This window comes from Misgurnus anguillicaudatus, chromosome 21, assembly GCF_027580225.2.
Source record: "Misgurnus anguillicaudatus chromosome 21, ASM2758022v2, whole genome shotgun sequence".
Taxonomy (NCBI): domain Eukaryota; kingdom Metazoa; phylum Chordata; class Actinopteri; order Cypriniformes; family Cobitidae; genus Misgurnus; species Misgurnus anguillicaudatus.
Genome location: NC_073357.2, coordinates 28,364,440 through 28,391,351, shown reverse-complemented (window position 1 = coordinate 28,391,351; position 26,912 = coordinate 28,364,440). Strand labels below are relative to the sequence as shown.

General features: G+C 37.9%; 1 protein-coding gene across 3 annotated transcripts in view; it reads right to left on the bottom strand.

Annotated features, from left to right (window-relative positions):
• mtm1 (myotubularin 1) overlaps positions 1-20,416 on the bottom strand; it is a 30,717-nt gene extending 10,301 nt beyond the window's left edge. Inside the window, exons 1-12 of one of the 3 annotated variants that reach the window (XM_073859980.1) lie at positions 20,291-20,416; positions 18,688-18,773; positions 14,012-14,084; positions 13,467-13,561; positions 10,101-10,211; positions 9,763-9,864; positions 9,576-9,659; positions 9,343-9,492; positions 8,972-9,157; positions 6,201-6,386; positions 2,605-2,808; positions 2,315-2,407 (exon numbers count right to left, since the gene is read on the bottom strand). In XM_073859980.1, coding sequence (XP_073716081.1) covers positions 2,315-2,407; positions 2,605-2,808; positions 6,201-6,386; positions 8,972-9,157; positions 9,343-9,492; positions 9,576-9,659; positions 9,763-9,864; positions 10,101-10,211; positions 13,467-13,561; positions 14,012-14,084; positions 18,688-18,750 — 1,347 coding nt within the window. In that variant the 5' untranslated portion in view covers positions 18,751-18,773; positions 20,291-20,416. Of the gene's footprint in view, positions 1-2,314; positions 2,408-2,604; positions 2,809-6,200; positions 6,387-8,971; positions 9,158-9,342; positions 9,493-9,575; positions 9,660-9,762; positions 9,865-10,100; positions 10,212-13,466; positions 13,562-14,011; positions 14,085-18,687; positions 18,777-20,290 lie in introns of all 3 variants that reach the window. The other 2 variants (XM_073859979.1, XM_073859981.1) reach the window with 2 other exon arrangements.
• Positions 20,417-26,912: the final 6,496 nt, after the last annotated feature.

The window sequence follows — 26,912 nt, the reverse complement described above, 5'->3', positions numbered from 1 at the left end:
CAATATGAGCATCCCTAATTGGATGGCGTAATTAAACAGCATTTTCTTATTTATGGTTGAACTAGAGCTACACGATTCTGTATAAAATGAGAATCACAATTCTTTTGCTTAAAATTAAGATCACGATTCTCAAGAACTTTGTTCATTTTAAAGATGTACAACCCAAACCCTGAACATTAGTTTAACATTTGTTTTTAGAAGTGCAAAGAATTATGCTTCTGAAAGTTTCAGATAAGTGAACATAATCTTTAAATTCAGTTAATGTTAATTGTAGATTGATTATGTATTCATTTTATTTAAAGAAAAAAATTGTAAAATACATTTTAAGTAGACATGGATAAACATTACTTATGGTAATGAGCTATGACGCGGTTCGGCGGCAACCAATCGGAAGGCCGAAACATGCGCTTGAGAGGATTCCAGAGAATGCATTCAAGCGTTTTTTGACGCTCTCGTTGGCGGTGAATAAATCTACATGCACGCTTAGACCTACACCTCACTTGGACCAAATACAGGAAAGCGTATAGTCAAGTGGTCAAGTGCAAAAACAGCAAGTGTGGTTATTTGGCCGCAGCCATTGTTTTCCCCTGTTCTAAAAACCCTTTCGAAAGGGATAAGATCCGGAATAAGATCCTCTTTTTGGTAATAAAACAACGTCAAGGTTCTTGTCGAACGTACCTGCGCATTGCTCTGCCTCACTCTTTCTCTTTAGTTTCTGTTTCTTTCTGTCTAACTTCTCGGCGAAAGCATCCGCTGTACCAGTGGAGCGAGCACGAGCACATCTGGCTTGCACAATAATAAATAATAATAAATGTGACGTCAAGACGTCATCGCGGCCACTGTAATTGCGTGCGTGTTGAGAGAACTGACGAGCCTGCGTCTTTCCTCCTTAAAAATATGATGACCTGAATCGTCGAAATGCTGGATTAAGATCGTTTGGGGGGTCGAATCGAGATCATGATCTTTTAATGATTAATCGTGCAGCTCTAGGGTGAACTATCCCTTTAAAAATTCAAAAACACAAAAATGCAGACCAAGTGATCACTTACTACTGTTTATTACATTAACACATGTAAATGTTACTTGAAGGGTTGAAAGTTGTGCCAACTCCCTTCCTCATGTTTTCATGCACAACTTGCTAATCTTTCACTCCTGTCTTTCTTTCCACACCTTTATCGGCCACTGTTACAATTTTGCTAATGATGAGTTACATTTTGTGCTACTCGTGAGATATAAAGGAGGGAAATTATCTATCAGTGCTATCAAAATTTTATACTGCAGCGGCAATATGTAATTGTTTAAATCTTTTGCACTTGAAAATATCTACACAATATATCGCCAACCCCAAGCTACTGTAGATTAGGAATGTAACGATTAAACCGCGGTTCCCATTTAAAATGCCTGTCTGAATTCAGTTTTGAATCGCAAGGCTGCAATTCTTTGTTTCATGCACAGCTTGTGCGTGTATTACGGCATTTGGTCAGTAGAAAGTCCTTATAAATCTAAAATCATTATGAGTCGGAGTCGTTTATAGCGTGCATTTAAAAAAGCAACACTTATAAAAATAAAAATCATTCAAAATATTCTTTATTATTATGAAAATACTTGAAACAATTTGAAGAACAGCGATATAAATATTACTGTAGACATTTCCTGGGATAGCTTTTGCAATGCTACAAAGGGAGTTTCTGCATGAGAGCTCCCCCTGGCGTTCGGATGTGCCGGGATTTCACCGTAATTCATTCAAATTCATTCATTGAGAAAATGCACATTTGCACGGTTAATCGTTACACCCCTACTGTAGATGTGTAAAACAGTGTGCAAAATATCCCCTTTCGTGTTCCATGAACAAGAAACTTCCTTTAAGATAATAATCTTGATACACATTAAAGGTGCAGTGTGTAAATTTTAGCGGCATCTAGTGGTGAGGTTGCGAATTGCAACCAACGGCTTAATCCACTGCTCACCCCTAGCTTTTGAAACGTATAGAGAAGCTACAGTAGCCACCACCGGAAAAACATGTCATCGTCAGAGACAACTTAGTAAACAAAGTTTGTCCGTTAAGGGCTTCTGTAGAAACATGGCGGCACAAAATGGCGACCTCCACGCAAGGGGACCCTCTGTGTATGTAGATAAAAACGACTCATTCTAAGGTAATAAAAACATAACGGTGCATTATGAAAGGTCTTTATACACCCCTGATAATATAGTTTTGTATATTATTTTGCATTTCTATCAAAAGATCCTTCTAAAAATGACACACTGCACCTTTAAGACAACGTGTTAACATGGTTTAACCATAAGATGTTCATACCTGCTTAGTCATTTGCCAGACGCAGTCGATGAATTGCACAAAGATAGGTGATCTGTCCTGATCCGCATGGTTTTTGTCTCCATGTCCGATTCTCTATATGCACAAATACACAATATGAAGTAAGTAACAGCTGATGCTAAGCTTCAGTTGTTACATAAAAACAAAGCAATTAACCCAGATTTATGCTTTAACAAACTCCGTCAAAACAATCAGCATGTTAACATGGTTGATAAATCACAATATTGTGTGTTTTTGTTAAATTAAGCTTCGAAATCATTAAACGGACTCACCGAAGCAAATTTGTGTCCAAAGCTGACCCATTCCTTCTCCAGCAGCACCTGGAAGCCCCGGAAAGTTCTGTAGTAAGAGTCCAGCATCAGCATGGACAGAGAGGTGAGCTGAGCCGTACGGTCCCAGCCGTCACTGCAGTGAACCACCACAGAGTTTCCAGACGACACCTTATCTGCCACCTGGATGGCCCCCGATAACACCAGCTTGAACAGGTGGATGGGATGGGGTTAGACAGAAATATGCATAGCTCGAATATAGCAGTTCTTAACATTTCTGTTTGCTTTATTATTTTAGGAAGTGGTGTGAGAACAAATTGAAAAAAGAAAAATAGTGAATCCAGTTCCTGTGGTTGTGACTATGCCTCTGATGTTACATTTGTAATGCAAGTTGGTTCTCCAAAGTTACATTGATACCAAACCACATTTGAAAAAGCTTCCCATGTGTAACTATTTAAACTATTAAAGTGCACATATCATGCCTATTTTTACAAGATGAAATATAAGTGTGCCTAGAATTTCTCTGTGAAGTTTCAGCTCAAAATACTCCACAGATCATTTATTATAGCATGTCCAAAATGACCCTATTTGGGTGGGAGCAAAAAAGCGCTGTTTTTATGTATGTACCTTTAAATTAGGGCTGGGCGATTTGACCTAAAATCAAAACCTCGGTTAATCTAACATTTGACATCGGTTACGATTAATAAACGATTATTTTTTTGCCTCATAGTTCACTGACAAGGTTGGAAAGTTTAGGGCACACCTTAAATCAGCCTGCAATGCAATTATTCACATTTTTCCCAAAATAACTGCATTACTGAAAAATATTAAATAGACTTAACTCTATGCAGATGTTGCATGTCATTATGTACAATTGATGAAACTTTCAGAATGGGAAGTTATGAACCAAAGAATCATACAACCCCCATGCCTAATTATAGACATAAGATACATACATAATAAGTTGTATCCAGATAGCATATTGTAATGAGATGAGTAGGGCAAAATACATACTTGGACTGTATCCTTTACACGTTTCTTGTATTCAATCCATTTTTTCTTAACTGGGCACTGATGTCTTTTGGTGTTAATGTAGACTAGAAGTTCTCCCGTTCTCTCTCTCCGTCATCTGTGAAGTGTCTAATTAAACTCACGCGGGTGCGTCTTTTCGCGGTTTTGAGTGAGTGAGATGTGATGACATTACCCGGGCTGCTTAGAGACCCATCGGTAGATTAAACTGAGCGCGTGTGCGGTAAAAACCCGATCGCACATTCCGTATTTTTGTCACAGGTGCCTGCACATTCGCGAGTACTTCTTAAAAAAAAGTACTGTGCTTCTTTTGGGCACTAGATGATCCTGCTGCTCAGTTAAACAGTGTTTGAGTTCTCCTCCATGTTTCGCTGTGCCACTGACAGGACGGGGCGGAGTTACGCAACATCACACGCAGCAGTTTGTTTTTAAAGGGAAAGTATTAACAGGATTAAAAACCGAAATAACCGACATGATAAAATAATGTCGGTTAGAGGTTCTGAATTTCGGTTTCGGTTATTTTTCGATTAATCGCCCAGCCCTACTTTAAATGCAAATGAGCTACTGCCCTCACTCTCTTACCAACAAACAGTGAGTGCTTTCGGTTAAAAATAGATCTGATTCATCCAGTGAATCCAGTATGGAACAATATCTTTATACGCATTAGCGCTACAACGTGCTAACACATTTAGAAAAGCTTTTGAGTAAAAGAAACCAGTCAGTCAGTGGCTATGGGCGAGGGCTTTATCAGTGTGACATCACATTAACAAGAGGATCAAAACTGCATGTCTAATGAGACTGCTTTGGTTTAATGGGGATTAATAAAGTAATAATTTTTTTATTGTGAGGTGGTTGTGTTCATACGGACTACCGGCACATCCGGGAACTTAACTGTAAATTTCGTCACCGCCCCTTTTTGGATGATAGAAAAGCAGCTCTTCCATTGGCTTCCATTCAAAATAGCGGAACAAAGCAACGTTTTTACACAGCCGGCAGGCGTAAATAACTTATGAAATCACTCAGATTAAACATGTCGAGTATTTATCTGTCCACCCTGCCTGCCATAGAGCCATCTGATTTCCCCCAAAAGTGGGCGTGAACCTGTTCAGAGACATTCTATGACGTTGCGCCGGTTGTGCGTATAGATATGTACAGGGGGTAGATGTGTTATGTCTCTAACGTCATCACCTGGCGGCCATCTTACCTCAGACAGCTCGCTCACTCGTAGCATTGAGTTTTAGTGGTGCATGTACTTTTAGATGACCATACCATGCTAAATTTTTTACCAATTTTTAAAAAGTTTGGTTTCTCACAAACTTTATTATCGTGGCTATAATTCAGGATGCTTTAACATGAAAAGTATGCAGTGTCATAGGTACATCTTTGATGTTTATAACTGCCTGTGGTAAGATGGCCGCCAAATGCGGATGTTCCACTCAATTGGCCAGCAGCGCGGGCGAGACATCTAGCCTTTATACATATCTATGGTTGTGTTTACACACTGCCAACAAACATTTATGTCCAAACACCTTGTAAAAGTGGATTTTGAATAATATGTGCCCTTTAAAACAGGATGTTTGGATGACACCAATCAAAGGGCTTGTCTCTTAAAGGGACACTCCCTTTTTTTGAATATTTTCACATTTTCCAGCTCCCCTAAAGGGAAACATTTTATTTTTACCGCTTTGGAATCCATTCAGCCGATCTCCGGGTCTGGCGGTAGCACTTTTAGCATAGCTTAGCATAATCCATTGAATCTGATTAGACCATTAGCATCGCGCTAAAAATAACCAAAGAGTTTTGATATTTTTCCTATTTAAAACTTGACTCTTCTGTAGTTACATCTGACGGAAAATTTTAAGTTTCAATTTTCTAGGCAGATATGGCTAGGAACTATATTCTCATTCTGGCGTAATAATCAAGGACTTTGCTGCTGTAACATGGCTGCAGCAGGCGCAATGATATTATGCAGCGCACGAAAATAGTCCCAATCTATTGAAAGTTACCAAGGGGACTATTTTCAGGTGCTGCGTAATATCATTGCACATCGCAACTTTTAATTTTATGTCAGTCTTAGTCTGTAACTACAGAAGAGTCATGTTTTATAGGAAAAATATTGAAATACTTCGGTTCTTTTTGAGCGTGATGCTAATGGTCTAATCAGATTCAATGGATTATGCTAAGCTATGCTAAAAGTGGTAGCGCCAGACCCGGAGATCGGCTGAATGGATTTCAAAACAGTAAAAATCAAATGTTCACACTCTAGGAGGAAAATAAGCATATTTAAAAAAAAAAGTGGAGTGTCCCTTTAAATAGTTGTAGTTACGCTTTGGCCATAAAGCATGATATGCTACTTGATGATGGTTAAAATTAGCTACTGAGACATTGAAGAGCCACTGCAAAGTATAAAAAGTTATGTGAGGAAGAGAGGTAGTAGGGTCAGGAAACGATACAGGTCAAACTCAAACCTGAATCCCTGTGGGAGCAACACAATGAAACAATTGCACCACTTTTGTCCAACACTCATTATAGTCTTAATCACATTATTATGCACAAATGTTATGACAAACCTTGATATGTTCTAGCCAGTGCGTCGACTCCAGGCTGGACAGCCAATGAGACTCTTCCACATTAGGGTAGACAATGTCCTTTAGTTTCTTTAATGACTCTCTCATAACATGGATATTGTGAATGTCCAGAAAGACCAGCTCAGCATTCTGATATGCATCTTCGCCCTCGTAACCTCCGCCCGTGGCCTGGAGGGTAAGGGTTCAGAGGTCTATACTGGTTAAGGGGCAAGGCACATGATTACATACAGAATCTTTGAACAACTGCTTTGAGACTTTCATGTATACACAAACACCTTGTGTAAGAGAAATTGTTGGATCAATAGGGCCTTGCGAAAATGTTCTTTCAGCGTTCATTGTGTAAAACCACTGGGTGCACACTGAGGTAGATTTAAGGATAAGATCCTAATGTCCAAAGATTGAAAACCATTTGCGTGTACAGATTCGGTGCTCAATCCTCCATGTGAAGAACAAAGTCTTTTTACAGCAAAGTAAATGGAAATGTTTCTCTTTCACGTAGAATATAGATGTTTAAAGGGGCCATGGCATGAAAATCTGACATTTTCCATGTTTAAGTGCTATGATTGGGTCCCCAGTGCTTCTATCAACCTAGAAAATGTGAAAAAGATCAACCTAGTAACTTAGTTTTGGTAAACCATTCTCTACAAGCACATGAAATAATAGGTCATTGAAATTTGGCTCTCCTTATGATGTCATAAGGAGCTCTTATTATAATAATACCACCCCTTAATAGGGCTGGGCGGTATATCGGATTTAGGGGATATATCGATATGGGTTCCCGACGCGATGCGGAATTAGCCCATACCGTTCATATCGATATGGTTTAATACAACTCAAGCGCTCATACACGCGCTCTGCGCGAGCCCGCTCGTCACAGCAAATACGCGACATGGAGAAACACGCAGAAACTCTGTGACGCTTGGATGCGCCTCATGAATGTGGACATTCAAAAACTGCGGCTGCATGCACTCGGAGGATTGTAATAACTGAGTTCAAGACTAAAATAAAATGTCTCCTCAACCTGCTTTTACAGAGAGATCATTGGAATAAAGTTACCGCTGCATATGTGTGCTTTCATTCCAACAACATGTCTGACGCTCCATCACAACACCTATTTATCTAATACGCTATTGCAGTTATTTCTCATCATCACTATTATAGCAATATCAGGTGAGTGATACTGCGTTTATACTTTAGTTCGACGGGACAAATACGTAGATAAAACAGAAACTCCGAAGGAGTTTTATTTTGTGGTGAACTTTTTCCTCAGATTCAAAGCCCAGTATATAACAGCCAGAAACAAGTCTCCGTTATTTAATTTTAAAACGGCACTTTAGTATTAGTAACGAATGATTGTGCTGCTTCAGTGAAGCTATTAGTGTGAATTAATGAGATTATTATTAATAAATAATAAGGGAGGATGTGTGTGAATGAAACAAAGACACTTTAAATGTGCTGAATGTGTGCGCATTATATTTTCAGTTTGCACGTATAGTCAATCAGATTCCAGAACCACATCTGTTCTATAAACTTAATTATTTTAGATCATATGTTTTTAAGTTTTGTCCATTTTTGTGACTGGAATACACTGTAAGGACAAAAGGACTGTGACCCCCTTCTAATGAAGAGGATTGACTACTTTAGTAAATTCTGTGAACACAAATCTTAATGCTACAGACAGTTTAGTATATTAATGAGAATTGTGTGTTTCTAATTTTATGGATAATAATTTCAATAGTATGGGCAGGACCCTTTTCTATAATTATATTATAGATTAAAGATCATATTACATGATAATGCCCATGTCATGTGCACAAAACAAAGTAAAATGAATGATTAAATAACTTCACTGGTTTGTATATAAAGTTAACTAAACCCAGCTAAACAACTTTGGTATGACAAACATTTACCACCCATCAAGGACATGAGCATACAGTCATTTCAGGTAAGATAAAGGCTTTAACAAAGATAATTTTTTTATATGGTACTGCATGGTATATAATTTTAGTTTTGATTTGAAGTGGAATAGATAGTTTATTAGGGAGTGTTTACAACTTTATGGTACAACAACTTCAGCCACAAAGATTATAAAGGCTTTGACTTTCAAGTAACATTTTTATCCTTTTTGTTAAAAAATACCGGATATATATCGGATACCGGGATTCCTAAAAAAAATACTGGGATATGAATTTTTGCTCATACCGCCCAGCCCTACCCCTTAATCTGCACTATCCAACCACAGCACTGCCATTTAGTGCAGAGAAAAGCACAATTGAGTTTTAATTGCAACAAACTACCATCATTGTGATCAGTGTTTGAATTTCATCTACTCATTTGCATTTTAAAAGACACACCCAAAACGGCACATTTTGCACACACCTACAAAGTGGCAATTTTAACATGCTATAATAAATTATTTATATGGTATTTTGAGCTAAAACTTTACATATGTGCTCTGAGGACACCAACGATTTATTTGACATCTTACAAAAAATCTTGTGCCATGGCCCCTTTAAAGGAAGTTTTCATAAATTTTAATATCCTTCCAAACTTCATGTTCTTGTATTTAAAGCATGTAAAACACAGTTTAATACAGCAATAAACTGTAAGAAGATTGATTCATGCAGCAAAGTATACAACATGTATATAATATCTATCTGTGTCTGTGTGTGTGTTTACATACACACTATATCTATTTAAACTACTACCATGTAACCGCGTCCAGCTATATGAGCAGCTTTGTGGAATCTAACCTTGTTCGCCACAGCATTTACATTGGGCCTGGCGTCGTAAATGGTGAGCTTTGTGGTACCATTGGCCTCGCGGATTAAGTCCAAATAACGCTCATCATCTTTGTTGCGTTTGCCGCTCATCCCCACCAAAGGCTGACTACACCGTGTGATCACAGCGTGGTTGTCCTTATGAAACCATGATAACACCTGAGTGTAACAGGAAAGAAATCAGAGTTTTAAGAGGTAAATACATCATCAAATGCATGAATTGACAGCCAAGGTTATCCATTAATATCAATAACAGACATCTATAAATAATAAATATATGGCACTATTTTCCACTTATGGCAGTACATATGCCAAGGCTCTCGTTTTAGTGAAAAAGAGCTCACCGGGATGCGGCCACGAGATCTAAATGTAGCGACTCGTCTAAGATCTTCCTCAGGAGCTTTATATGGGACAACAAGAAGTGTGGGATAGGTGTCGCACAGCTCGTAGCTCTTATTGATGAAAGTGACCCTCCACTCACTATTGGGTAGACCCTGATGAAAACACAACATGTGTGTCATGTGCACATTAAAGACAAAAATGAAGAGAAAAATGTTTCTTAAGAGTGAGTCCTCACCTGCCTCCTGAACTCCTCCATGGGCTCATAGACGGTCCAGCCATTCTCCTCATACTTCTCCTGACTCAGAAACGCAAAGAGTTGCTGTGAACAACAATAAAAAAGAAAGAAAAAGTTCAACCATTAAATCATGTGTTCTTTTGTGGAATGTAGCGTTTCAGAATGAAGTTAAACGTTGAACACTGACCATGCCGTGAGACAGCGGGAAAGCATATTTGAAAAGAATCTCGAAGATGTCTCTTCGACTGTGGCCTTCTTGCTTTAGAGCAAATCGCAGGTTCCTCATGTCCTAACATACGAACACACGTACATATACAAATTGATGATGAAGCTTTGTCATTCTCTTCAAAAATATCAAATTTTCATGTTATCGCTGTGACTGTTTATTATTTTAAGAAGAGAACGATTTATGAAAAGGTCATTGTAGTACATGTTCAGCAGTAAAAATCTGATTTGTGCGTTTCTGGTACGATTTTGTTTTCATATCTGTTCCACCTCATTTTCCTTTGTTTTTGTGGGTGATACCTTGCAGGTGATTTCAAGCCCGTAAGAGTTCTCTCCTCGACTGGTAGCTCCGCCCATCTTCTCTATACGGCTTATGACACCTAAGGGCACATCCAGAGTAACTGTTGTTTCCTTGAAAGAGCGAGAGAGAGAGAGAGAGAAAGAGTGTGAGGAAAGGACATCAACAACTTTATGGACAAATTGTAATGGACGAGGTGTTTATAGTTGATGCGCTCGCTGTTGCACTATTTTTTGAACCATTAGGGGGCGACGCGAGCTAGGGGTGGGCGGAATGACCAAAAATCTATTTCACGGAATGAGTCATTTTATTTCACGAAACGGAATATTTCACGGTATACATGTTTTTCAGTTCATATTGTTTTTTGATGATAAAAATTTACAGAAATACACCACTCACTATAGCTTTTAACTAAATGCTCACCATTTTAAAATATGAGCAATTTAAAGTTAATAATGTTAAAGTAAAAATGCTCAGAAGATAACAACAGATAAGTCTTGATTAGACAGAATCTTGTTTTTAATTGAGTTATTAATTTTATAGACTATTGAAGCTATAGTATGGCTTAATTGTATTTTGTATTTATGCATACATTACATTAAACATATACAATATGTAAAATGAAGAGGTATAAATATATGCAAAAACCTACAGACAGGATACATACCTGTATATGAGAGAAGAAGCTCTAGATATTATAAATGTGACAGGTGCTATGATGTGATGATCATTAAGTTTGTTTTAAGGTCTTGATGCCCTTTACTTTCTATTAGACCTTAACATTTGCATCTCTTTCTCGTCTTTCCGATCAAAAATGTTTGTATAAGCAAATGGCGCGTCAAACTACATCGCTCCAGCAGCGCACGTGTCACTGATATAAATGCAAGTTTTGTCTTAGCTTGCTTAAAGTTCAGAAAACTTTACAACTATTAGCATTATGTGCGAGAAGAACTCTTTATTTGGCGTCGCAGCTCCTTGCGTCTGCCTAGAGACCTCTGCACGCGAGAGACCGGCCGGCTGCTGCAAGAGGAGAGAGAGAGAGAGCGAGAGAGAGAGAGAGAGCGCAAGAGCGAGCAAGACAAGAGTCTCGCTGCGTGACTCGCAGTGGATTCACTGGCACTTATTATAAAAATTACACAAATAACTCGTTCATTTTTTATAAGTGAACTATTTTACATACGGCGAGCATAAACATAGCTTATGGGTCCTCGGTTCTCGCTGTCCCACTGATTGACGTTAGAACTGGGCAAAAAAAAAAAACAAGAAGCTAGGCAAAATCATGTTCATAATCAAAGACGATCTTCCACGATTATGAATCCGATTTTGCCTAGCTTTCGGTGAAATACGGCTCTGTGCAGTAAATGCCGCTCCATCTGAAAGCAGGTGATAGCAGTTTACTACTAATCACCGAACCGGCTTTACTGATGAGACACGCATGAGAATCGCAGACGATTTTTTCGCCAGCTCTAATTGAAGTGTGGCTGTGCTTCTCCTGTGGAAGTGATACGTATAGCTTACCCCTAAAACGTCAGCTGGTCCCCTAATCGAAAAAAACTTTCCGAACCCTGGCAAAGTGCATTCGGCACAGAAATACTCGGTAACACCTCCAACTTCTTTTTTGACACTTTGCATTTGTTATGCATGCAAAATCTAACTCTTAAACTCTTTTAATAAGTCAGAATGCATGAAATACCGTTGAACCCCCCACTTTAACATTAGTTAATGCTAGGGTTGTGCAAAAAAATCGACTGCGATTCTCATGCGCGTTTCATCAGTAAAGCTGGTTCCTTGATTAGAAGTAAATCGCTATCACCTGCTTTCAGATGGAGCGGCATTTACTACACAGAGCCGTAGTTCACAGAGAAGCTAGGCAAAATCGCATTCATAATCGTGGAAGATCGTCTTTGATTATGAACACGATTTTGTCTAGCCTCTTGTTTTTTGTTTTTTTGCCCAGTTCTAACGTCAATCAGTGGGACAGCGAGAACCGAGGACCCATAAGCTTTGTTTATGCTCGCCGCGTCCGCACGGGCGTGTTGGTGCGCGCGTCAAAAATGACGTCAACGTGGAGTGGGCAGTCGTGCGCGTTGGGTGCGCGAGACTCCATCTCGCGTGGAGGTGTGCACGGCATTTTTTGTAACTTTGCGCGCGGCTCCGTTTCCAAAAATGACCGAACTCGAAGCGATTCTGTCCGAGCAGGTAAGCCTGTGACGTATCTCTTTGATCAAGCATTTACTAGAGGTCTACACGGGTCCAAAAATTCCTACCCGAACCCGATCAGACCCGTAAATGTGCTACACTGTAGAGGTCTACACGGGTGCAAAAATTCCTACCCAAACCCGATCAGACCCGTAAATGTGCTACACTGAACCGACCCGGACCCGTCTGTTGTTTGCGACAGTTCATCTAAGTTTTTGTTGCTGTTTTTGAAATATTTTATTTAAATGTGAGTGTGTGTTCTCCGAGTCCGATCGACCTAGGGTATTACCCACAATGTTAAACAGACCCGGGACCCGAATAATAGATTGAGAGACCCGACCCGGCTGATCATTTAAAATGTAGACTCGAACCCGTACGGGTCCCGGGTCTTCCGTGTAGACCTCTAGCATTTACTACACAGAGCCGTAGTTCACAGAGAAGCTAGGCAAAATCGCGTTCATAATCGAGGAAAATCGACTCTGATAATCTATGCGATTTTGCCTAGCTTCCTTGTGAACTACGGCTCTGTGTAGATCTTTTGCGCAGCCCTAGTTAATGCACCATAAACATAAATAACTGTAATGACTAACATTAACTAACATTAACAAGAATTGATACATGTTGAACAACTATATTGTTCATTGTTAGTTCATGCATTTACCAATGTTTACTAATACAACAGTATTGTAAAGTGTTACCAGTACATTATATAAAAAACAACTTTAAGGCTGTTTTTTTCCTTCTCTCTTTGCCGAGTTTACAGATCCTAGCAACAACAAAAACAATAACAAAACAGGGCCACAAGTGCCCCCTAAAATATGCCAAAACAGAAAAGATGACAGCCTCTTTCTAATACGATGCTTTTCTTCCTCTTATAACCTTTATCCTCTTTGTACACTGACTAAAAGATGTTCATTATTAGTAAAAGTTAATCCAAATTAGGCAATACAGTAGCAGGCCTTTACAGGACAAACAGAGAGAGAGAGCGAACAGGAAATAATGAAAGGAGGAAGGAAACGAATGGGTCGGTTTTAAACACAGCAACACCTGGCATGGCCTCATAATGTCTGTGTTTGACTTTGACAGGCGAAAAAAGGTGAGGTAAAAGAAAGGACAATCACTTAACTTTTTTACATGCACATATGCACATTAATTTAAGTTTTACTTACCGAGTCAGTGCTCTTGAAGTAAAGTCTGTAGTTGGTGATGAACACCTTTCCTTTCAGTGCACCATTAAACGGGCAAATGTAGATGATCTCTTTATCTGAGGAGTCAAACAAAAATACATACAGCTTAAGTCCTAAGTCACAAGTATTAAAATGCCATGAACACATTCTTCCAAGTTAAAAAAAAAATGAACAAATACAGTGAGTTCCAAAGTGGGCATCCAAAACCAAATTTATTGGAAAAATAGAGAAAATATTGTTTTGTGACTTTGAAAAAATGTTAAACAATGAAGCACTGTAAATTATAATGAAACTTGTACACATTTCTATTCAAATGAGCAAATTTGTGACAGTCATATTCACTCCCCTGTACCAAAGGTCAGATTTCCTCACTTTTATTGAAGTACACAAGATGCTCTTTGAAACATTTCTAAATCATGCGGGGATAACACGGATTACTTAAGCTTATCTCAAGTTTCAGTATGATACTCTTAACATCCAACAGAACAGAAACACACACACACACACACACACACACACACACTTACCGATAATTCTCTCTTCTCCCGGCAGTGACGCAAGCTCTGCCAGCGGCTCCATCTTTAGACTCTCTCTGGATGTCTGTTATCACACAAAGGAATATTAGGTTGACATACACATATACACTTTGATGTTAGTATATAATAAAATACTATAATATATTCGTAGATATTTAGGAAACATGCTAAGTAAGTTAGTGTATTTGTTTCTCTAAAAAACAGTGCTGTAGCGAGTAGCGAGGCTTTCTCTTTATGAAATGCGCATTCTGTGTCAGAATTTCTGTTTTTGTTTTGGTCTGTGTGATCCCGCCCACTGCCAATTTACCCAATAGTGTATTTCAACAGCTCAGTTGCCAGTTATCACGGTTGCTTAAATGAGACCGTAATGGGCCATAAATGCGACTTGCAGACAAAACATTGCAAACGTTAAAATTAACCTGTGTGCATCTGGCAACCCGAGATACATTTTTCCAATATTTTAAATGTAGACCGTGGTACCAAGTGCAGCCGCTAGAAGCTACAGCTCCTTGAAATTCCGGATGAGAATTGTACCATCAAAGTTTAATATCAGTCACTGAGATCATTTTTATTTTCATCTTTGACATGGTATCACTCAGTCAGTATTAAAATATCAAGGTTGAATTTTCACAGTTTGTTATATTTACAATATATATGATGACTTTATATAAAACAGTAAAAATCACAAAAAAGTGACTTTAGCTTGGCTTCACAAGCAGGGTCACATATTTGTAAAGACAGTTTCAGAAATGTAAACAGTCAAACCCACACACAGAAAAATATTTCTTGTAACAGTGATCTATTTTACTGCGATACTCACAACATTAATACTCAACTATAAACAAACAGAGGTCTGACCTGACTCAGTTTTTCATGGTATCTGATCATAGAAAAAACTAACTGCTGGGAAAAATGATGAGAGTGACAGGAAGTCAATGAGAGGGAGTGGTGAAGAAAGTTAAAGAAGACCTTCTGTCTGTAAGCACCAGTATAAAGTGTGCGTGTGTGTGTGTGTGTGTGTGTGTGTGTGTGTGTGTGTGTGTGTGTGTGTGTGTGTGTGTGGTCAGGGATCCAGATTGTCTTTCCTTGGGCTATTTTCCTGCTGCCACTTGAAGGTTAGTGAACTGAAATGCGAACTAAAAGTGCTGTTTGCTTCATGTAGTCATTTATTCAGTCACCCTTTTGCTGCTGTTCAGTGTATTGTAAACTATAAACTGATGGGCAGAGTGAAGCACATGTTTCCGGGTAATGGTCTGGCCCCCATGTTCCTTTAAGATGACAAATGTAGCAGCCAAACCCATGAACACACAGTTATATATACCGTGATCTTACTAGGGTGATAGCCAAAAAGGAGAGACAAAAAAGAGAAATGAACACAACAAACAAGTAGGAGGATTAAATGCGATGTCAATAAAGACAGAGTTTGGCCTTACTGTGCTTCTAGCAGCACCAAACAGAGTTAAAGAAAGAAAGAAAGAAAGAAAGAAAGAAAGAAAGAAAGAAAGAAAGAAAGAAAGAAAGAAAGAAAGAAAGAAAGAAAGAAAGAAAGAAAGAAAGAAAGAAAGAAAGAAAGAAAGAAAGAAAGAAAGAAAGAAAGAAAGAAAGAAAGAAAGAAAGAAAGAAAGAAAGAAAGAAAGAAAGAAAGAAAGAAAGAAAGAAAGAAAGAAAGAAAGAAAGAAAGAAAGAAAGAAAGAAAGAAAGAAAGAAAGAACGAAAGAAAGAAAGAAAGAAAGAACGAAAGACAGAAAGAAAGAAAGAAAATAGAGACAATCACAGAAACAGATGGGCAGTCCTTTATACAAAATCTTTCTAGCTGTCCTCGGGGACCCTGAGAAAATGGAGATTCTGGTTCTGCTGCCTATCACCGGCCAGGTGTTACGGATCCACTAACATATGTAAGGAACAGCAGTCTCCTGGCTCAAGCATCAGCGTTGTGCCAACTCCCTGTCTGCCTGGCATCCCCTCTGCCCAGTGAGGTGTGATGTGCCAAGTCAGCCACTGTATGCATATGCATGCGTTTAGGCAAAAAGAGAGAGCTTTGCTTTTTAAACTGGGTTCAACTGTAGGTTTTCATTTTAAATTAGAATTCAGTTTTTACACATTTACTAATTTTCAAGTCTAAAAACTTACTAAACGAAAAGGTGAAGTATAATTTGGCTACATATTGGTCTTCAAACAGTGCATTTCTCCCTGTTTTTGTAGTTCACTTAAAAAGTACTGTGGTGTAACAATCTCATAAAAAAACAATAATTGCATGTAGTCATTAAATTAATAAAAAAGGCCATGTATGTGACCCCACAAATTCAGCTATTCAAGTTTAGTTTCACTCACTGTTTCACTTTAATTTCAATATTTAACATGACCTTACTTACAATATTAAAGATATCAAGGTTATATTATCACATTGTTCTTTATATTATGCTGAAACATTAAAGGGCACATATTATACCAATTTTTACAATATGTAAGTGACTGCATTGACGCAGCTGATGTGTTTTGCAAAGTTTTTTTCCCAAAATTACAGCATGCGTCTCCCTCAGACTGTAAACGAAGCTCGGGCGCACACACAAAAAAACCCTGGGGCGCACCAGATAACACGTCAGTCGTGTCACTGCAGTCACGTGACTTCAGTCTCGTGCACGCGGTTCACAACAGAACCGGAAGAGAATACAATGCTGAATAAAGTCGTAATTTTTGTTATTTTTGGACCAAAATGTACTTTCGACGCTTCAACTGATTCTAACTGAGCCACTGATGTCGCATGGACTACTTTGATTATGTTTTTATTACATTTCTGGTCACGGACAGTAAACCGTACGCAGATTTTCAATGAAGGGTCAGCAAGATCTCGAACTAAATCTAAAACATCTAAAACTGTGTTTCCGAAGATGAACGGAGGTCTTATGAGTTTGGAATGACATAAGGGTGAGTCATTAATAGGGATGTGCATTTATGACATTTTTTCATTTCGATTAATTCATAGGTCTGAAAAATGACTACTTGATTAACTGGGGGTGGGGCAATCAAAGGGGTGGGGCGTATAGGTCACAGTGAAAAATGTAATAAAAACACTTACATAAAACTTAATTTTGAAGAAACTATCATAAAAAACTAACACATACTTGATTATTAATTAATTAAATGTTTTTAACAGAAACCTCTAACAAGAAAAGCTGCGTGATGAAGTGAAACTAAAGGGTTAATAAACACAAACTGATGCCCTTTCTATATGACGGACTCTACATAATATTAAGCCTTATATACACAAAATGTAAATACAACATGTATTTATCTGCACAAAATGCAAGACCTAAACTAAGTTGTGTAAAGTTTAACTCCCGTTGTGGATGTGCACCATAACTGCGCACTTTTAAGCACTTCCAGTCAAAGCATAAGCTTCATAACATTAAGCAGCTTTAAGTCTTTTGCTATCATTTTAGCGAAAAGCTGTGCCGTGTTGTCCTCTCACCGGTTCTCAGTCAAGATATGCTCGTATTGATGTTTAAATATGAAATGATATGAGGGAACTTGTGACAGCGGTGTACATTTTGTATCTGACTGACTGTATTTTTCGTCCTACCGAAGTGAATCCCATAATCATGGCATCCTTTAAAACCATAGTGCGTGATGCGAGTTCGGCTTCACAGAATTGCGGATCGGTGGTTGCCGCACCGTGGGTGCGCTGACTTTATCTGTTTTTTTAATCATGCATGTTAACGTTACTGATGTCATACGCTGGTCTGCGTGGCTCAACACAACGTCAAACATGTGACGCACCCAGTCTTTACTACCACAGGCGCTTGTAATGCTAACCAGACATCCAAATGCCGCCATTACCACAAAAAATAAATAAATAAATAAACCCACATGATAATCGTTTTCGTGATCGATCATCGATGCCACGTTCGAGTACTCGAGCAACCGAGTACTCGTGCCCATCCCTAGTCATTAGGTGTGTGAACTATCCCTTTAATACAAGACTGTCAGTCAGTGACCGTGGGCGGGGCTTTAGCAGTGTGACATCACATTGCTGAGAGAATCAAAACAGCATGTCTATTAAGAATCCTTTGTATAATAATAGGGATTAAAAAGGAAGGGGTGAATAGATTTTTTTCATTGTAGGGTGGTTGTGTTTACACACTGCCAACACACATTTATGTTGCGTAATAGGTGCCCTTTAACTCACAAAAAAAAAACTTTCACAGGCTGGGTCATGTTTGATAATTTTACAACAACAGATTTTTTTTTAATAGTTTTATATGAGCATATAGCATATATAGTCACACTATATACTGCCGTGCTGAACTGTCAGCTGCACAGTTATAAAATAAGAAGTGTAAATCCAAAAAACAGAAAATATTGGCTACAAATCTTCCCATGTGGATTGTTCACAGATGTTTCTCCTATAGCCTCTATATATGGCGCTTGATACTATAGAAAAAAAGAAAGCAAAGGGCAGCTCCATTGATACCAGTGAAGCGCATTATTTATTAATGCAGAAAACGAAAGTCTAACCCTCCAACAATAGCTTTGCACGCTTACAGAATAATGTAGTTTTAAAAGCAAAAGGGATAAAAATTACAAAAAAAAAAGACTTTTGAAAGAGTTAAAGAACAAAGAGGAGCGGGTGAATGGAGAGGCTGAACATCAAGATGAACATCACTCACGTTTTGGCTGGAGCTGTTCCCCAGGTGACTGGAGTTGTAAGGCGCTATAGGAGCCGAAGCCATGGATTGGTCTGCTTCTTCCACTGCTACTAAAAGACAAAAAGAAAAGACTCATTGTTTTCTGTTTTTTTATTTTATTAACTACTTTTTATTGACAGTAAAGGGGGCATAAAAATGACGAAACCAGACTAGAATCATTGTCCTTATCTACAGGCCCTTTTTGTGCGATAATTCTCTTAAACCTTGCATTTTTATTATGTCTCTATTTAAGAATCATTATTATTATGGTGGAAACCACAGCTGTGTCAGTGAGTGGATGTGAGAGGAAGTATAGACGGTGAAACTGTGAATCGGCAGTATTAAAATGAGCTATCAATTTACCACAGCTGTGTGAGATCCTGTTAAGTGATGCATTGTGGGACAGATCAGTTGATGTCTATACTATGTACTTATCAAGTAAATAACATGATATACAGTACAGGGTTAATATTTAGTGACATGCTACAAATATCTCACCATCACTGTATCACCACCACCACCACAGTATTTCTCAGTATCACCACAACAACTGTCTGTAATACTCACTTCATTTTATTTCAAGACACCCAAAGAACAACATAGGTTTATTAACATATCCATCGGTGGGAGAAACCATTAAAACTAGCGGTGATATACAGTAAATGCATTGATTTAACAAGTAAAGGTGACGCCTTTGCTTACAGACAACATCCTAACTTTACAGCCTGGTGTCATTATTTAAACTGTATACAGTTATCAGAAAAACCTCATTAAAGTAAAGACCTCATTGGACGTAATTATTTGTGGGGCAAATTATGTTTAAATGTTCACCTATCAGGAATGACTCATGAGGTTACTGTTAAAAAAACAAGACGGTGATAGAGATACAGTATATTTATAATGATGACAGGACAGCTATGGCTCTCTGGCGTGACGGGACACCTTCACGGCCTGCTGTCACAACTCTTCTCGTTCTTCAGCATTTAGTCATTCAGCAGACACAACGACAATTCAAAGAAAACAGAAAACTGTCACATAGTTGTTAAAGCACAGTTAAAAGCAGCGTAAATTAATAGTCTTACATAACCATAAACCATTTATAGACAACTTCTAAAACGCTAGCGATAAGTTTCCATTTGACTTTCTTCATATACCCCAAACTCTGACCATTTAAACGCCCTGGTCAATCATGAGAGACAGCGGCTATAAGTTGACTAACTTGTGTGATGATATGATGGAAAATTCTGACTAGTATTAATCTGGCCCATATATATACCGATCTATTTCCCTGCACAGTGTAAAACAACAACAGACCACGACAGACGCGTGTAAACAAGCTTTCCAGATGTGTGTATACTCAACTTTTATAACTTCTAACGATGTCATCTGTGCTCGTACACAGTGAATGTATTCCAGCACAGGACTGAGACCAGGAAATAGCTTGGGCCTATCTCTAACACAGCTCTCAAGTGTTAACTGTAGCCTGGCTTCTCCTCTAAGCAAACCCGAATACAACCCGAACCTTCGCCGGGAAAACATAACAAGAGACCGATGAGATATGTCGTTTGCAAACGCGTTTACTTACCCAGAATCTGCAATTCTCCGTTGCCGAGATCGCCAGTCTGTTTTGCACAGCCGCAGGAAGCGCTCAGCCCGAGTCACGTGATAGCGGTCATGGCGCTCATTGGCTACTTGTCAACTCATGTACTGCAAGGAATTTAGGGAGTTGTATTTTTGATAAGGAATATTCGTAATAGCGGTCGGCAGGGATTTTTTTATATTAAAATTGCATAGCTTCATCTTGATAAACAATATAAAGGCATGTCTCTCTGGTAAAATTACAATTAAAGGGGCCGAATAATGCATTGAATTTTTTTTAAATGGTTCTTTGATATTTACATAGAAGGTATGTCACTTTTATTAAGTGCAAATTATCCAGAAATGTTTATATACAACCCTAGGATTTATCCTTTGAATTAAACAGTCTATTTGTGCCCTATTTGGAAGGGTTATGAATAATAATATTGAGCTCTGCTCTGATTGGCTCTGCTCTGAGGCTCATGCCAGTAGCTTAGATGTTTGAGCATGTGTCAGACGAAAATACAGATTTTGAGGAACAACTAATTGCTTTGAGATTGTTAATAGATCTTTCTAGGTGGTAAGTTTATGTTTTTTTTTCAGTATGGACTTGCAAACATAACTGTAAAGTCAATAGAGGTTATGCATTGACGTCACTTTTCCACGTGACCACACCGGAGCACGCCCTGTTGAGTGGCAAACGTTCAACAAAGTGGCTGGTTTGCATAGCGGCTGCTGCAAAAATGCCAGTAAAACTGACTATTATCAGCTTCAATTAAATTTAGTTGGACTTGATAGCAGAGTTTTTTGTTATTAGTTACATTTCCAAGCATCTGTGCTTTATTAGGGTGTTTATCTTGGGAAAATTTTGACTTCACTACATACTAAAGCATAGAATGATACTTTGCATTCTTTAATATTGCATATTAAAATTTATTTAATACCTAATTACATTAAAATTGTGTAATTTTAATTGAGTAAAAGTATGTTAATGTTTAAATATTAATTGTAAAACAAAAGCGTGTATATATGAAATGTAATAGAGTAAAAATTATGATAATATGCTTTGGAATGTATGTTTTCCAAAGAAACACACGGATAAAATACAAATACTTGGAAAAAATACTTTTAAGTAGAAAGAAAGTAAAACCTCTGCTTGATAGTGACCCTAGCAACAACCCACCTGTGGTCTGTGGACGTTGGCATGAACGATCAATTTACTATTCATTTTGATGTTTTTTGGCAATCTGTAAAACGATAGCTCCTAATTCTTGTTAAATCTGTTAGTACAGTCTCTCGCACAACTTTTCCCCATTTAGACGCGTTTCCCTCGTGTTTTCGCTGATTTTTCACTGTACACAAATTCTGCCGCTCTGTCTTTTGCTACCCAGTGGGCGTAACCGCAGTCGCTTTCGCCGAAGGTGACGTCACGTGCATACCCTCTATAGTAGAACTTCAGCCTAAACATTAGCATATAGCATTAATTAGCATTTGGTGCTAACTCAGCAGTCACAACTTTATTTTTAGCATTTTAACAACTTTGTAATTAATTTAATGTGTAATTTAATGTTGGGGTGTAGATCTTGACTGTGACGCCACAGTCGGTGTTATGTTAAGATTGGCCTGTTTTCCAGCAGTCTTCTGCATGCACAAGGTTTACATGAAAAGGAGGCAACAAGCACGTTAAAGCTTACGATATGTCATTACCATGTACAGAACTCTTATTGTTCATCTATGCCTAGGTAAATACAGTTTTTTATTCTATGGCACCTTTAAATTAAATATAAGAATAACCCCTTTGGTTTGCACCTAGCCTCAGTCTACACTAGATCTAGAGTCAGATAAAAAGCAACTATTTGAATCGGTTGCCACTTTTTTCTGACATGCAAACTACTCGCACTGTCCTTTCTGGTAGTGCTGTCCAACAAGATCTCCACCGTATATATCACTATGATAACAGTGGAAAAACTAAGGCCAGATATGCACGTTTTTCCTGTCTTTTTACTACAACAATGTTATACGATTTTTGTTTCACTTGCTCAACAGTATCACCAGTAATATTTGGCACATCATTAATGCAGTGCAGTTTTTCTGCATATTAAACTGCCTCTGTTCATTAAAAACATAGTAGCATCTACCAATATATCCTTATTGATTAAAATATAAAGAGTCCTGAGAGTCTAATGGCAATGCAAACTAATTCTCGCAGTTCTTTCAGATGACTGCTAACATTATTTAAGCCCTTTCACACAGCATCTTGTGGGAAATATGACACAATTAAACAGATACTAATAAAAGTGTTCTGAGAAAATTGCCAGATCATAGATATGATGTCAAAAATAGACTGCTTTTAAAAGGATAGTTAATCTTAACCTTGCTTTGACCAGGATGTCTATGTTATGATCTGATCAGTTGCAAGTGCATCTTACATTAACCAGCACATACTTTGTTAAAACGGCTTGACTATCAGCGTGACTAATGTTGGTGCAAAACCAAGATCTTGAGGAAGCAAAACTGCTTCTGTTCTAAATATGAGACATGCAAAACCATAACAGAGAATTAAGAGGAAGAGTCGTATTAAAAACGCATGTCTATTTAGGTTCTTGTATTTATGTTGTGGTGTACAACAAAACTTCTACATAAGGACATCATTGGCATCAGAACAGAGACTGCAGTTTATTAAAGGGACAGTTCACCCAAAAATAAAAAGCATCATTTATTCCCCCCATGTTGTTCTTAAACTAAGTGAGTTTCTTTCTTTGGTCGAAAGCAAAACAAGATATTTTGACAAATGATAATAACCACACAGTATCCACTGACGTCTAGTAAAAAACAAATACTATGGAAGCCAATGTGCCAACAACTGTTTGCTTACCATCATTTATCAAATTATTTTCTTCTTTGTTCACCAGAATTTGTTTTTAGCATCTTCTTAAATATATATATATATATATATATATATATAATTTATGCACACATATCATTTATTATCAAATACTTATCTATCCTACTTACCTATCTCACTGATCATTCTCAGTTTGTTTCCATGGGTGGTTTCAGGTCTGAGACTAGCCCTGTTCTCACTGGTGTTCCTCAGGGCTCAGTCTTGGGACCTCTGCTTTTTATATATCTGACACCGCTAGGTCAATTGTTGCGATCGCTTGGCCTCCATTATCACTTTTATGCCGATGATAGGCAGATTTATATACACTCAAAATCTGGTGAACAGCTTGATGTTGATTTTCTTTCTGGCTGTGTTTCTGAGATAAAGGAATGGATGAGGAAAAAGTTTCTGTTTCTCAATAGCGGTAAACTGAAGTTATGCTTATTGGCTCCCGCCATCAAATTTCCAAAGCCGGTTCTTTATCTTTGACTATTGATGGCTCTGTCTTGGCTACTCAAGCTAAAGTGAGGAATCTTGGAGTTATTTTTGATGCTGGGCTCTCATTTGATTCTTTTGTTCAAAGTACGGTAAAGTCATCCTTTTTTCACCTCAAAATATAGCAAGCTTACGTCCTATGCTAAATTTTGCAGTAGCTGTAAAGCAGATTAATTCTTTTGTCATCTCTTGGATAGATTATTGTAACACCCTTTTAGCTGGAATCTCAAAATCCACACTCAGTAAGTTGCAATACAGAACTCGGCCGCCAGAATATTGACTGGGTCCAGGGCTTGCAATCACATCCGGTTTTGGAGTCTTTAGATTGGCTCCCAGTCCGATTCAGAGTAGATTTTAAAATTATGATGCTGACATGAAGCATTGCATGGTTTGGCTTCTGATTATTTATCTGAATTATTAATTCCCTATATCCCAACTCGGAGACCTCGATCTTCACAATCTAACTTGTTGGTTAATCCTTATACACGCTTGCGATCTATAGGTGACAGGGCCTTTTCTTATGCTCCTGTCTTCTGGATTCTCTGCCTCTTGATCTAAGGGAAGCTCAGAGCTACAACATTTTTAAAGTTAGACTTGACTTATTTTGCATTTGATTGTTGATGTTATTATTACTTTAGTTTTGTGTTGCTTAGTTTGTGTACAGTGCTTTGAGAAGTTGCTTTTAAAGGGACTTAATAAAATAAAGTTTATTATTATAACTACATGCCCGTGTGATAAAAATGTCAAGAGCAAAACATCTGCACTTAATATCAATTGTTTCTGTTGAAACTAGAAATGACTCAAACATTTTCACAGAGCATTGTCACTGCCAACTAATGCACAGTTTATTTGTAAGTCTGGCAGAAGATATTGCAATAAACTGCGACACAAATAACACATATACAAGCTAAGGAGGCTTCAGCCTAGCTGGAGTCTTACATTTCCTTTGCATCATCTTCTTAGATGATGTGATGTGACAGCAATATTTGAAAATAACAGCAACTCTGTTGAGCCGCTTTGCTTGACTAAACCAGACTTCTGATTTCTGCATGAGAGAGGGAAACATATTGTGAACCATAGACCACATGGTCCACTTAAATGCAACATACAAACAAACAGCTCAACATTTCGGATGCTACTGTAAGAAGTGACTGGTTTAACAATTGTTTTATTTATTGTTTGCTTATGTTATTAGTGAAGAGCTTGATAGATCATAGTCTAAAAGGTCTATTGCATAAATTCACCACAGCGTGAGACATTATCTATGACTACTTTGCTTTCCAAAACGTTGCTCAAGTAAAAAATAAAATCCACCTGACCATTATCAAATTACTTTCAGATAAATAAACAGTGATTTCAATTACCAAACTAAAGAGCTACAGTTCATGAAATAAGATATAAGATGACTATAAGGTATAAAACTGTACTATTTCTGTCGCTGGGGTGGTACCCTAAGGCTCCCTTTACACGTATACTAAGCATACAATCATGTACCTTTCTGAGTACATTACTGAACCTTAAGAATCTATTGTGTATCTTTAAAGGCAAAGTTAACTGTTCTGTACCCCTAAAATTTTACTGGCACAACATTGTACCTTAAAGGAAAACCTATTTTTCAATATTTTACTGTTCTTACCTCAACTTAGACAAATAAATACATACCTATCTTTTTTCAATGCGTGCATTTTATCTTTGTACAGCGCGTCATGAATGTGTTAGCATTTAGCCTAGCCCCATTCATTCCTTACGATCCAAACAGGGATGAATTTACAAGTCACCAAACACTTCCATGTTTTCTCTATTTAAAGACTGTTACATGAGTAGTTTCACTATAAATATGGTGGAACAAAACAAAACGTGATTTTTTTAAGCAGATGAGAACTACATTGTATGGCGAAAGAGCACTTAGTTTGCTGCACTTCGACCTCAGCACGCAGTTACATCATCACTACTGACTACTTTCCCTCTCGCTCAAACTTTCGTCATAATTACTGCGGCCCAAGTCGAAGTGCTGCAAACTAAGTGCTCTTCCACTGTAGTTCTCATTTTTATCCACTTATTTTGTGCCACCATACTTACTCGCGTAACTACTCATGTAACAGTCTTTTAATAGGGAAAACATGGTAGTGTTTGGTGGCTTCTAAATTCATTCCTATTTGGATCCTAAGGAATGAATGGGGCTAGGCTAAATGCTAACACATTTCCGATGCGCTGTACAAAGATTAAGCGTGCGCATTGAAAAAAGATGCATTAATTCGTATAAGTTGAGGTAACAACATAGTAAAATACTGAAAAACTGTGTTACAAAAAAGATACAAAAATGAACCTTTGAGGGTACCAGCCCATTGAAAGAAAATGTACAGTTTTGTTCCTTGTTTTCTGACAGTGGTGGAACATGCCACATTTAACATGATAGGAAAGTGAAATTATTCAACTTCAGACCTAAAATGGATATATCCTAATTTCCCTCAGTGCTTTCCATGACATTAATGATAAAGCTGTCTGACTCATCGGAAACCTGTGTAATTTCAAATAACTTCATACCCCAATAAGGCCAAACACTGACATGCCGATTGCTTTACACTCAAGAAACACTTTCCAGAATCTACAAATTGTTTACTTAGTGTGGTTTTTGCTGTCCTTGACCCCAACATCTAGTTTTTCAATAACGCTTAGTGTGCCCAGGGAACACACGTACGTTAAGACCGTTGAATTTTTCGAAAGTAATGCACACCAAAGGTGGTAATGCAATGCACGTGTGCATTATTTTTGAATAATTTTAAGGACCAGAGTCAATTATTCCACTGTTACCGCAGATATTGCTAAGACATTGCTCTGGTGGTTATTTTAAGACATTTAACAGGTTGATTTATCAAATATAATGCATACCCATGGAACATTTTTCAACCAATCAGAATAAAGCATTTAACAGCCCTGTGGTAAAATGATAAAACAATATATACCTTGTAATGCACTGTATGTCGCCTGTGTGCCAACTGCATAAATGTAAATGCAGTTTAGCACAGTAGTTATCAGGCGTCTCAACACTATTTGCAGTGTCTAAAGAGGTGTGGTGCTGTTAAATTTTCTGTGGTCATAAATTTCAGTAACACCATCAGTGGAAACAAAGACAGGAAAACCGAACAACAGTGACAAGGCCATAGAGAGACATTTTTGTTTCATACAGTTTATTTTCCAATCTAAAAATATGAAGACAAAATAAAATAAATCACAATTTCTCACAAATCAG